General features: G+C 31.9%; 1 protein-coding gene across 11 annotated transcripts in view; it reads right to left on the bottom strand.

Moving 5' to 3' along the window:
• Positions 1-603: 603 nt before the first annotated feature.
• ZNF711 (zinc finger protein 711) overlaps positions 604-12,749 on the bottom strand; it is a 29,127-nt gene continuing 16,981 nt past the window's right edge. For 6 of the 11 annotated variants that reach the window (XM_054470649.2, XM_054470646.2, XM_054470647.2 and 3 more), the window contains 6 exons: positions 9,525-9,680; positions 8,693-8,830; positions 6,540-6,677; positions 5,602-5,649; positions 3,814-3,957; positions 604-3,311 (listed from right to left, as the gene is read on the bottom strand). In XM_054470649.2, coding sequence (XP_054326624.1) covers positions 2,134-3,311; positions 3,814-3,957; positions 5,602-5,649; positions 6,540-6,677; positions 8,693-8,830; positions 9,525-9,680 — 1,802 coding nt within the window. In that variant the 3' untranslated portion in view covers positions 604-2,133. The remainder of the gene's footprint in view (positions 3,312-3,813; positions 3,958-5,601; positions 5,650-6,539; positions 6,678-8,692; positions 8,831-9,524; positions 9,681-12,749) is intronic. The other 5 variants (XM_054470656.2, XM_054470652.2, XM_054470653.2 and 2 more) reach the window with 1 other exon arrangement.

Below are 12,749 nucleotides of genomic sequence, written 5' to 3'. Positions count from 1 at the left end.
ATATGCATTTCAGCAAGTCCCCTAGGTGAGCTCTACAGACTTTAAATTTAAGAAGCACTGGTCTAACATGTGAGGCTGATATTTTCCTTTTCTGCTAGTGATTAATTAATAATTAATAATTCAACTGACAAAGAGTCTTAACTAACAGTGCCATATATATAGAATTCTATGAAATGCTCACTGGTTTGAACATAGAAAGTTATTTTTATGCTCATTTGCAGAAATCTTTGCCAAATACACACAACAATACTTTTCCTTTTGAATGTATATTGGAAACATAATTAGATGTATTCACTGCTCAGGATTGTGTCATTTAAGCAAGTTAAGAACTTTTAGTTTTCTCTCTAATATGAAATCTAAGATCTTAAAATGGACACTTTTATTTATAGTATTTCATTATGATTTTAGCAAATAACATATATTCTTAAGAAATATGCATTACATAGTTATCATAACTGTTTAAATTCCTAGTTCATGTTGTTGTTAATGAACAAAATTCAACAAGACATTAAAGAAAGGACCAATCTGCCTAAGTAACTCTGAAGTGAAAAGTCTTTTAATAAAAAATATTGCAACTTTAAATAAACTCATAAAACCATGAAGTGCAATAAATGCTTTTTATTGTATGCTCATTTCAATGAGTAACATTTAGAAATAATAATCCCACATAACAGTAGCGATCTTATTTTACAGCGTGTACATCATTTACAGCCACATAACACACCATTTTAGTAGATATTCCAAATTTAATATTCTGAAGTTAAGAAAGATAAAAAATTTATTCTCAAGGAACTGATTCTTATCTGGTGCAAAAACAGAAAGGTGAACATTATTTGAAACACAAAGCCACAATATAGCATGAAGTAAAATTACATTTTAATTATGTTGAACAGCTGAATGTAAACATGAAGCAACTAAAACTTAAAAGTACATATCATATGCATTACATTTATGAACAGGATTTTCATAAAATTTCCCTAAACCAGCTTTTAATATTAAGTGCCATTTTGATTTGCAGCATGCTAACACAAAGCGTTGTTAAAGGGATGCATATTTTAAGTTTATACACTGTAAACTAAATATCCACCTCCAAACTCTATTGGCAGCAGATTGCTCTATTAAATACTGCATAAACAATGCCTCATATTGAAAATGCATGTTAATAATATGGTATATAGATTTTAAAAATCAATTTCAATAATGGCATAAAATTGCACCTTTAAACATTAGAGCAAGTAAGACTAGAACAATCATACTTGCTAAGACTGTCCTAAAAAAACTCTAGACATTATAATATTTAAGAAAACTGTGTTCTCTCAATTTAATCTTTAGATCATTAAGAAATATAGTGCTGATTTTGTTTGCAACGCTAATGTTGCATCCATTTTAGAAAGCCACATTTGACTCAAATATACTTTTGTCATATATGCCATACTGAACAACAATCAACTTGAACATCAGAAAAAAGGGAACTTTAATCTTTATAGACTTCACCTTAGACCTCAGCACAGAATGCTATATTTTAAGTATCCTATCCTGTGATAAAATATTAACAGCTCTGAATTCTTTTTTAATAGTACTGAATTAATCTAACCTGTTTTCCAGTTAGTTTTCTTCTAATGAATACACAAAACTTTTGTCATTTCTGGAATTTAATTTCCAGGTACAATATAAAAGGCTCAATGACCAAGTGACTGATGAATGACCACATTTTGTTTCCCCGCCCCATTTCTAAAATTGCATAAAAGTGGGTTTGCTTGCTATAGCAAAGCATCGCTAAACTCAATTATGTATTCTCTTTTCAGAAACATTTGTTATCTAACATAATCAGCCAAATGAAGTATTTGTCTTTGCTTTTCCTCTCTGTAGTTTAAATATGCATATAATACTATTACACAGATACTTAAGAAGTTTTTCTGTGACCGTTCTATAGTGCTTCTTAAATTCTTTAAGTAATTTTCAAAGGGCTATGGGATCCTCCGTGAATTCAAATATTTTAAGATCTTTAATACAAAGAATGTAAAGTCATGGTTTAGTATCAAGCTTTGAAACCCGGTGAGACAGTTAGTGAGAGTTTTCTCCCAAGTAGCATATCATATCTCCTAAATAGCTTCTTTCTTTATATTGATCATATTACATAAGAGCCTCTTTGTGGTGCCTCATAATATGCTGATTTTTTTCTGATGGTCTTCGGAATCCCTTCTTGCAGAATTCACACCTGTGTGGATAGTCTTTTGTATGTATTGATATCACATGTCGTTTAAAGCCAGATGCATCTGTAGTGCTGTATTCACAATACTCACATTGGTAAATCTTCCTTCCAGTATGGGTCTTCATATGTTTTTTGAGCTCATTTTGTTGTCTGAATCCTCTCTTGCACCTTTTACATTTCAATGGCTGATCTTTAGTATGAACTGAAAGGATATGGCCACTAAGAATAAATGGATCGGATGTTTTAAAGTCACAGTGCCTACACTGATGAATCTTCCTACCCTTATGGATATCACTATGCTTTTTGAGCTCAGAAGGACGATGAAAACCTTTATCACAGACCTCACATTTGTGAGGAAAATCCTTAGTATGGACAGATATGATGTGCCGCTTAAGGTCACTTGAATTGGTGCTCTTATGGTCACAATGAGGACACTGGTGTGTCTTATGTCCTTGAAACAAATCCAGATGGCGTTGAAGCTCCCTCTCATCACCAAATGCTTGGGGACAATGCTCACATTTATATGGCAAATTGTTACCATGTTTAGACTTAATGTGAGTTTTCAGATTTGATTGATCTGCACACCTGAAAATACAATACTGACACTGATATGGCTTCTCACCAGTATGGGTTCTCATATGTTTCTTGAGTTCAGAAGGATGTCGAAAACCCTTCCCACACTCAACACAAACATGAGGAAAATTCTTGCTGTGAACGGCCAACAAATGCCTGTTTAACAGTCCTTGTTCTGCAGTTTCATAGTCACAGTATTTGCACTTGTGCATCTTCGGCTCCTTGTCTCTTAAAATAAGTTTATTGGAACTCAGTGGACTAGCCTCTCTGTATCTTCGTGTGTATTCTGTAAATTCATGGGTTTTGTCGACTTTGTTTATAAGCTTATGGCTTTCTAAGTGGTTATGGAAACTCACTTTCTTGTTAGTTGTAAAGTCACAATCTGTACACTGATATTTTTTTCTCATTAAATGATCAGGATGATTCTTCATGTGTCTTTTTAAGAATCCCCTGGATTTAAACTTTTTTGTGCAAATATGGCAAGGGTACACTGTGAGGGGCTGTCCATCAGGACCTATTATAACAGCTAGATAAAGAAAAGAGAAAGTTGTGACATTTGGTCAGACTGTTTTAAAGGATTTTATAACAAAGGTGCCAAAACTAGTTGGCATTCACTATGTGAAAACTATACTAGTTGAATAAAATCCTGTAATATAAAAAATACATAATAAAAGCAATTAATGGCAAAGTAGCTCACTAAAAAGTAATGAGAAGCACTCTACTATGAAACACTCACATGCCAAAATGCAATATCATATATACTTTGAATACCAAAAACAGGTACCCTTTATTGTTAAACCAACCTGAAAATTCTCTGTAAAAGTATCTTTGGAATAAACAGCAAACAAGCACAGTTTTATTAAGTACCAGTCACACAATGTGAAAAAAAAAAACAAATATCTATAGTATACACAAACAGGTACATGGAGAGTAGAACTGCTGTGTAAACCACAGATATTTTTCTTTGGTGACAAAAAAATACTTCCACATCTCAAATAATTATAATATTCATAAAGCAAAGTATTTACCTGTTTGCCACTGCCTGGTTTCTCCCCTTCTCCTCTTCTTGGCTTTTTGTTTAAGTACTTTATTTGTATTAATGCCGTCACAAATTTGAAGGTACTGTGCTGCTGTACTACTTCTGCTTTCTAATGCTGAGTCCAAAGTATTTCCTGGAAAAAAAAATTGAAACATCATTAAATCACATACATTTATACTTTTTTGGTTCTGTTGGATGAGTTACTACAGATGACATGACACCAAGTTACCACTGTGGTAGTAAACTTCACAAAGATATCCATCTTATGATTCTCTTTCTCTCTCTCACTCTTGTTCTCTCTCACTCACAAGTAAAGACATGTATGTGTAAATATTTTGAATAGGTTATCATGAATAGGAAATTAACTTTAAAATATCTCAATTTGATCATCAATTAAATTTAAAATATCTCAATTTTATCAGGAATAAACTGATAAGATGAATGTAATATAAGAAACTGGATTTGGGGTGGGCATGATGGCCCACACCTGTAATCCCAGCACTTTGGGAGGCTGAGGCAGGAGGATTGCTTGAGGTCAGGAGTTTCAGTCCGCCCTAGGCAACATAATAAGATCCTGTCTCTACAAAAAACAAACTGGCCAGGCATGGTGGCATGCACCTGTAGTCCCAGCTACTCAGGAGCCTGAGATGGGAGGATTGCTTGAGCCCAGGAGTCCAAGGTTGCAGTGAGCTATGACTGTGCTACTGCACACCAGTCTGGGTAACAGAGCAAGACCCTGTCTCTTGAAAAAAAAAAGAAAAAGAAAAAAAAAGAAAGAAAAGAAACTGAATTAGAAACAAAATCTTGGCATCAGACCAATTTTTTTTTTACCAATGAAGGCTGATGAAATTAATTGAAAAAGAAATGTAGACATATTAGTGAACCATTATAGTTATGGTGACTAAGTGTAACGCATAAAAAACAAAACAGATCTCTTGTAGATATGCTTCAGAATAGTGTACTCGATATAAAGAGTACTACATATTAAGATTGATTTTACGGGTTAACATATGGTAGGCAATTTATTGCAATTTCAGTGTGATCAGTGCATACATTAAAAAGTACTTAATAAAATCCTAGTTATCAAAAATCCGTTGTGGTTTTACGCAATTTAGCTAAAAAATGTAGACCTACAAAACTGTCAGGTTAACTTATATGCTGTGATCTATACTTCTCGTCAATTTCTCAAAATCAACACTTAAGTTTAGAGAGTCAAATACTTCCCAAGGGTAGAAACAGAACAATGACACGTTATCATAAGAAAATATCTCCTTGCTTAAGAAAACTTAACAAGAAGATCAACTAGAGAATAACACCATATAGAGTGTATTAAAACTAAAAAAAATTAAGCTGACACATGGGTTTTATATAACAGTTATATATAAATGCACCGGTTGCCATAGAAATTAAGAAAACAGTTCTGCCCCAAAAAGAACATTAACAAGGGGTTGATATCATGAATAATTTTTACTTTTCTGTCCAAATAATTTCTATTTCATTTTTTCCATAGCAACCTGTTATGGTCCATTTGATAAACTGCCTGATGCTTAAAGTTTGAGGGAAATCTAAATGGAACTGCATTTACAGATTAACACACATTATGTCCACATATAAATTAATTCCTCAAAGAGGCAAACTCCTATCTAACTAACTAGATTAGGTATGACTAAGCAAGTAAGAGTCCAACAAATGTGTCTGTAGACACAAACTTGTTACTTACCAAGCAGTATATAAAGCCAGACCTTTAACTCACATCTCATATACAATGCTCTCTCACCTGATGCTTGACAATCTTCATACCTTCGGGAAACTCTTCTTTCATCTCCTAAAAAAAAAAAAAAAAAAAAAAAAAAAAAAAAGACCAATTACAAACCGATGTGCTAATTATAATGACTACTAGTGGATCACATCTTAATCTACAAAATCTTACTTTGCCCACCATTCCTTGGGTTAAAAAAATTGTTGTGTTCTTCCACTCCTATAGGTTAGATAATGTCACAAACTGAAAATAAGGGCTGCTGTTCAGCATCCTTGGAATTGTTAACATCTAGAACAATTTTACTTTTTAAATGAAAACTGGGTAGATATTTCTGCAGTGTACCCCCAACTTTGAAGATGCTCAATAAATGACTGTTGAATGAATGAACCTTTGGAAGAACCAAGTTTAGATAAATTAATGCATTTGAACATCAAAATTTTTCAAAGTAAAGAGTATACCTGGACCATCTTGTACGTTACATAGGAATGAAATAAAATAAGACTGAAAGGGAAAAAATAAGTTGATAAATTTACCTTTCATTATATGCTTTCTAAAAGAGCATACCTGGGTTTCTGTTTCTTTTTCAAAACCCCAAAACCTTATCATCTGTAGAGTTAATAAATGAAATAAGTTTTTCCAAAAGAGGAAGGATCGATTTTCAAAGGATATTCCTATTTTAGAAAAATAAAATTTTTTATGGCACTCACTTATACAGGTAGGATTTAAAATAGATCATACTGAAAAACATAATGCATTAAGCAAGGTTCATTTTAAATAGTACAAGGTATGTGGTAGAAAAATCATCTAAAGTAACTAGAGATGAATCAGTCCACAGTGTAAAACATTTTATTATATTAGCCAATTCATGGTGGCATTCACACAGCTTATTTAATGGCCTAAAGGCTGAGTAAATACATATTATGTACTTATCAGGTGAAAAAATGCCAGTATCCTACCATATGCCGCAGCCCAGACAACAGGGACAACTGTTTTATTAACATCAGAGTCCTCAAGCTGAATCTCAGGGAGAGAAGTTCCTTCCTCTTCCCCTACAATGACTTCCATGTAAACTTCATCTGCTATTTCAGCGCAACCTAAATTTTAGAAATAATTGCTTGTTTATAACCCCAAATATTTAATAAGTGGGTAAAAATTCCAAACAATGTAAATCTTTCAACTTTCAAATTTCAGTTTGGTTAATTTAAAAATTTATAAATTTAATTTCAATTTTTATTAGGCACTTTTGGAGGCTAGTGCCACTAGGAGACAATCATTTACCAAAATTCTTATTCTCCTCTTAGAACCAAGTTCTATAGAAATGGCTTTTAAAAATTTTATAAAAACATGTGCGCTTGAAATACACTGAATGATCTTACATTCTATCAGGCATTATACATTTATTTGGCTGACAGTCTTTGGGGACTCAGAAAATATTTCTCATAGAAATAATACTAGAAAGTGGTCCATACTATCTCATATACTGTATTATAAATGAAATGCAGTACTATACATATAATAAAAACCATCAAAAATACTAATTGAAAAAAAATAAAAATAAAAATAAAAATTATATATGTATATAATGTTAGTGATCAAGAATATGTGGACACTCTTCAATAGGCCAGACTTTAAGAGATTCTACTGAGGAGGGAAAGCATTAAATGAGCTTCATTTAACAAAACAATATTGTGGTAAGAAAAAAAAATATTTAAACCTAGAGAGCCACAATATACTTTATATAAAATAATCTGTTTACATTTAACTTGTTAAATAGAAAATTGTCTTGAATTTTTGCTTTTCCTTTGATTCACATACTGGGATCCTGGATGACTACAGAAGAAATGTGGGGAAAAACATGGGAAAAAAGTATCCCTCGTCTCCCAAGTTTGTCTTCTCTCTATTAACCAAAAAGAGACACTGGTCTAAGTTTCCCACATTCCCATAGAATTCTGGCATAAGTTAACTTAAACTTCAATCTCCCATTTCCTACTGTGCCCCTTTCCTTACCAATGAATAAAAAAATAAAGAATTTAGAGACCAAATAGAAATTATTTGATTAAACTCTTTTCCTATCCATCAGAATCTTCTCCACTCATTTGTTTTTATATTTTCAGCTGTTTGGGGGTGGAATTCAGCACCCTACAACTTCTAGGGAAGGAAACTTGGAGTAGGTATCAGAGTGCAGCACAGGTAAAGCCCAATATTGTCAAGTTAATGCAGTGAAATGGAGGCTCTTACCCTTCTAGGGCAAGGCAACATTGTGTTTTTCTCAGCATAGTAAGAAGACAGGAATAGCCTTACGAAAGGGCTGCATTCCTATACTGAGGTGAGGAGAAAGTAGGCAGAGAGCAAAATGACTTCATAAGGAAACCTGCCGTATGGCAGGAAAGGAAACCTGAGGAGGTTTGATCGTCCTGTGGTACTTAGCCCCACAAAACCTTAAGCAGCAACTGCTTAGAGACCATCAACAGCATAGGAAATCAAACTCCTGACAGCTTGGCTTGGAAGAATACTTACATAAGATAACCCCTTAGTGACAGAACAAACCATCAGCCCTTCAATTGCTAAATCCAGAGAGAAGCCAACAGTGCCCACTGCCATGTGGAAAGAACATTGGCAGTGGAGTTAGATAACCATTAAAATCCTGCCCTTCACACTTAATACTGGAATGATCTTGGATAAATTATTTTCCCTGAATCTTTTTTTTTCCTTCCATAAGACAGGAAAAATACCACCTACCTCAGATATGAGTTGTAAGAATTAAACGAGATAATATCTTGCAACATATTCAGTAACACACAGAAAGTAGGTACTCAGTAATTACATATTTTTGAGCTTCACTGATGTCAGGAGCTGTATGTTGCTCATCTCTGTATTTCTAGTATAGTATACTAAGATATATTATTTAATGTTTGGTTATTTGAACAATACATGTACAAATGAATGGTCAAAAGGACCCTTCACTTTTAAATTATTTACAGCAAAGGGTCAAGGGGTCAGGCTTATTTTATTGAACTTTGTTCCTATACAGTGCTTGCATCTCTGAGATTTTTTTAAAATAATGCATGATGGCTACTGATAAGTCACTACAGTGCCCTTATTTTCTTACTGATATCATCTTCTTCTTGAGAAGAATCTTTAACTGCCATGTAAACCATCTTCTCCCGCTGCATTCGGCTCTGGTCAAGCACTCCAGCTACTGAATGTCCACTGGTGTACTCACTCTCTGTGACAATTTCTGTTCCACCTTAAAAATTAAAACACATATTAAAATAGAGAAGTATCATGGAATAATCACCTAAATCAATAAGGAGAATATACAGAAATAGTTCCCTTTAGAAAAAAAAAATAAATTCCAAAATAAATTTCAAAGTGCCAAGAACATTTTCATATAAATTATACTTTAAATTTTCAGCTATCACTGAGAAATGACAATTGTTAATCCTTACATCAAGCTTATATGCCAAGCAGTATATAAGTTTTTTATACATATTTACCCCTTTAACCTTCACAACAGCCCTATAGGCAGCTGTTATTATTATGAGAATTTTATGGATGAGGAAATAGACAGAAGGCGGTTAAGTAACTTATCAAAGGTCACTCAGCTAAGTGACAGGACCTATTTAAAACTCAAGCAGCCTGCCTCTAGAATCCATGCTCGTAAAAACTCATTATAGTTTCTTAATCTAAACCAAATCCTCTCCAATCATTTGTTTTGATATTTTCTGCTGCAGTATTCTACTCATGCTTGAAAGAATCAAAGAATGACATATTCTGCATTCCTGCTTTATATTCATATACAATTTTTAAAAGTAGATTATTCTCAAAGAAAACGTATTAAAAAAAACCCCATGCTTTGAGAACATTTTTAGACTAGTCCCCAGAAAATATAATAAATTATAACTCCTATTGGAGGAATAAATTAAAATTAGTGTTTGTACCTATTTCAACATCATCTTCGGCCTCCGCTTTAAATATATACACTTTTATTACTTCAGAACCAAACCCATCCTCTTTAGCATCTTCTTGTGAACCATCACTGCCAATTTTTAATGGTGTATTCCCCATATGCTCTAATTTCTCTCCAACATCATCCACTATAAAATATAAACAGAAAATTATTTCAGTCAAAAAATACCATTGACAAAAACCAAAAAACAAAACAAGAAAAATTACCACTATTTAGTGGGTGTTAAGCTGAAGTGTAACGTGAAATAATGTTAACCACCTACCCACTGTATTCACTTAATAACCTATTATGAAGCCATGAAAAGTATTATGATTCATGAATAATAGACATTGGGGACTTCAAAAAGGTAGGGGGAGAGGAGATTATGAGGGCTGAAAATTTATCTATTGGATACAATGTTCACTATTCAGGTGACAGGTACACTAGAAGCCCAAACCCCACCACTACACAATATTACATCCATGTAATAAACCTGTACATGTGCAACATAAATCTATAACAATAAAATTATTTTTAAAATTTAAAAAAGCATAAAGGTTCATGGAAAAACAGTATACAAGATCAGTTATATTACATAATCGTAATTATATAAAAATCTATTTACAGATTTAAATTAATAGATACAAAATACTTAACCATATAGCTTTAATTAAAATGGCTTCAAATTCTATCACTTTCAACATTTTAAGGTAAATCCTAACACCAAATTTAATAACAGAAAAATTAAGAACATAAAACATATATTACTCATAAAATGAGTTCACATAAACAACAGTTCCCAAATTAAATAGTGGTTGTTTCTAAAACAAATTAGCATACAAGATCTAGGATTAAAAAAAAAAACACAGAGAACACCTAAATGACTATAAAAACGGGTTTTCATAAATCATGGAAATAAAATCTTAGTAAATACTCTAATTTCTGCAGGGTCAATGGAAGACAACTTCAAGCCATGAATTTTGTATATATCTAGATTATGCAATGTATGCTTTATTTCAAAATTATATGTAAGGGAAATAAATGGGTATTTCCCCCTCTTTTTCCTTATCAAAAGAAAATCATATATAAAGATAAGGCAACAGTATTTGGACCTATTGCTTACATTTTAAATATACTTAAAATTTTTGATTCTCCACTGTATAGTCTTTTAGGATAACATTTAAGTTCACATGAATACTATGCATGAACTATGCAATGAATAGATTAATAAACTCTTTCCTCTGACCATAAATAATATTCAAACAATATATTCCTCCTAAATATTATATGCCTATAATTTTTTCTTTTAATGCTGTTCCTATAAAAACACAAATGTAATCTAAATTGAAAATCTGCTCCTTATTATATATATGTCACAGTACTAAATATGAAACATCAAATTTTGAAGCCCCTACATACATCTAACAATTCTAGAACCATTAAAAACAGAATAAAATGGCATTAAAAAGCTATTAATTCAGCACTCCTAAAAACAATTTTAGCAAGATCTAAATGGGTCAAAGTCTAGATTTTCCTTACTTCAGTTTCAAACTTGATACATACAACTTGAAAAATATTCCTTAGGCCTTTCAAAATAGTGGAAAACAACACATATCAAAAATTATTTTTACATTGCAGAGCTACTTTAACTTTGTGATTAAATATAAATGATTCTATCCTATTTACAAATTTTAATAGCTTACTGTCTATGAAAGATAGCATCCAAATGATCAAAATAAAGTCTACATATTTTCATTCCATCACAGCTCCTAATTATATTACTAAACTTTTGGCAACATTTTTTACAATGGTACAAATTAAAATAAAAAATGATTAAGTATTTGATATTACTGGCTTAATAGCTTCTCTTATAATGTTGAATAAAAATGACATAGAAAAAATTATAAGTTTTCAGAAAAAAAACTATATTCTCATTAATTAAAAACAGAATATAAAAAAACTTCAAAAAGTGTCCAAAAATACAAACTTTTAGGCTGAAATAACTTATGGTAAATTAATAAAATAATAAAAATACTCTCATTTTATAAATTCTACTTTATTATACATGAATAGTTTAAAGCGATCACAGTTCCTTCTGGGATAAGCTGAGTTAAAACTATAATTCACAAAATTAAAGTTCATGAAATGAAAGTCACATTTTTTTCACCACTTCTTAATAGTTTTGTACCATAATTTTAGCAATAAGTATGAAATTACTAATACTATTCTCTCTGATTCCATTTCTACCTTTTCCTAAGGTTCATACTTTTAAGTTTAATGCATCCATTAATTTTTACTTAGATTCCTCAGAATGGCAATTTTGAAATGTACTAACTGAACTTATTCTGTATTTTAAGTTCACAGAAGATGATAAAATTATTAAAGATGTTGGCACGCAGTTTTAAGAGGTAAACCATCAACTTGACCAATATTTATTCTATATCCTTTGTTATGAAAAGTACGAAATTAACAAAGACTTAATAGGCAATCAACTGACTTTAGAAATAAATCCCCAAAGGCCCTTCTTAATGCAGATAATACTCAAAATACCTTAAATTCAAGCTTAACTTTTTTGCTTGTTGTAAGGTATGCGATATTCAAGTCCAATAGTGTTGTTTCTCAATCCAGCAATAAGTAAGAAAATACCCACCACAGAATTCTTCTGGCACTAAATATAATATAAGAAAGTGAAGTGCATTGTTTGCCAACACTGCAAAGTTTGGTAACATTCGATATTATTTTATGGCCCACTCACACAATTTAATTAAAATTTCATTTTAGTAAAATGTACAATATGACATTCCTTTTTAAAAGTTAGGTAGGCTTTTTATTTTACCTGTTGCATGTTACTTACATCTACCAAAATCATATGGTGAGTATGGTATAAAAACTATACAGTATACTGATATACCACAGTGATGGGATTAGCCAATATACAAAGAACCTGTATTTCACAATAGAGTGAAAAAGTGAACAACAAGATAGTCACCTTTAGATTTCAGAGGTATGCCACTCCCATGTATATACCCAAGAAAACTAAAAATATACACCCACATAAAAACTTGTACATAAATGTTCATGGAGCATTATTCATAATAGCCAAAAAGTGGAAACAACCTAAATGTCCATTAACTGATGGATGAATGGATAAACAAAATGTGATAACACCCATATAATGGAATGTTATTAGTAATACTGAATGAAGTACAGTTGACCC

The sequence above is a fragment of the Pongo pygmaeus genome, chromosome X (genome assembly GCF_028885625.2).
Source record: "Pongo pygmaeus isolate AG05252 chromosome X, NHGRI_mPonPyg2-v2.0_pri, whole genome shotgun sequence".
Lineage (NCBI taxonomy): Eukaryota > Metazoa > Chordata > Mammalia > Primates > Hominidae > Pongo > Pongo pygmaeus.
This window is presented reverse-complemented; position numbering and strand designations above follow the sequence as displayed.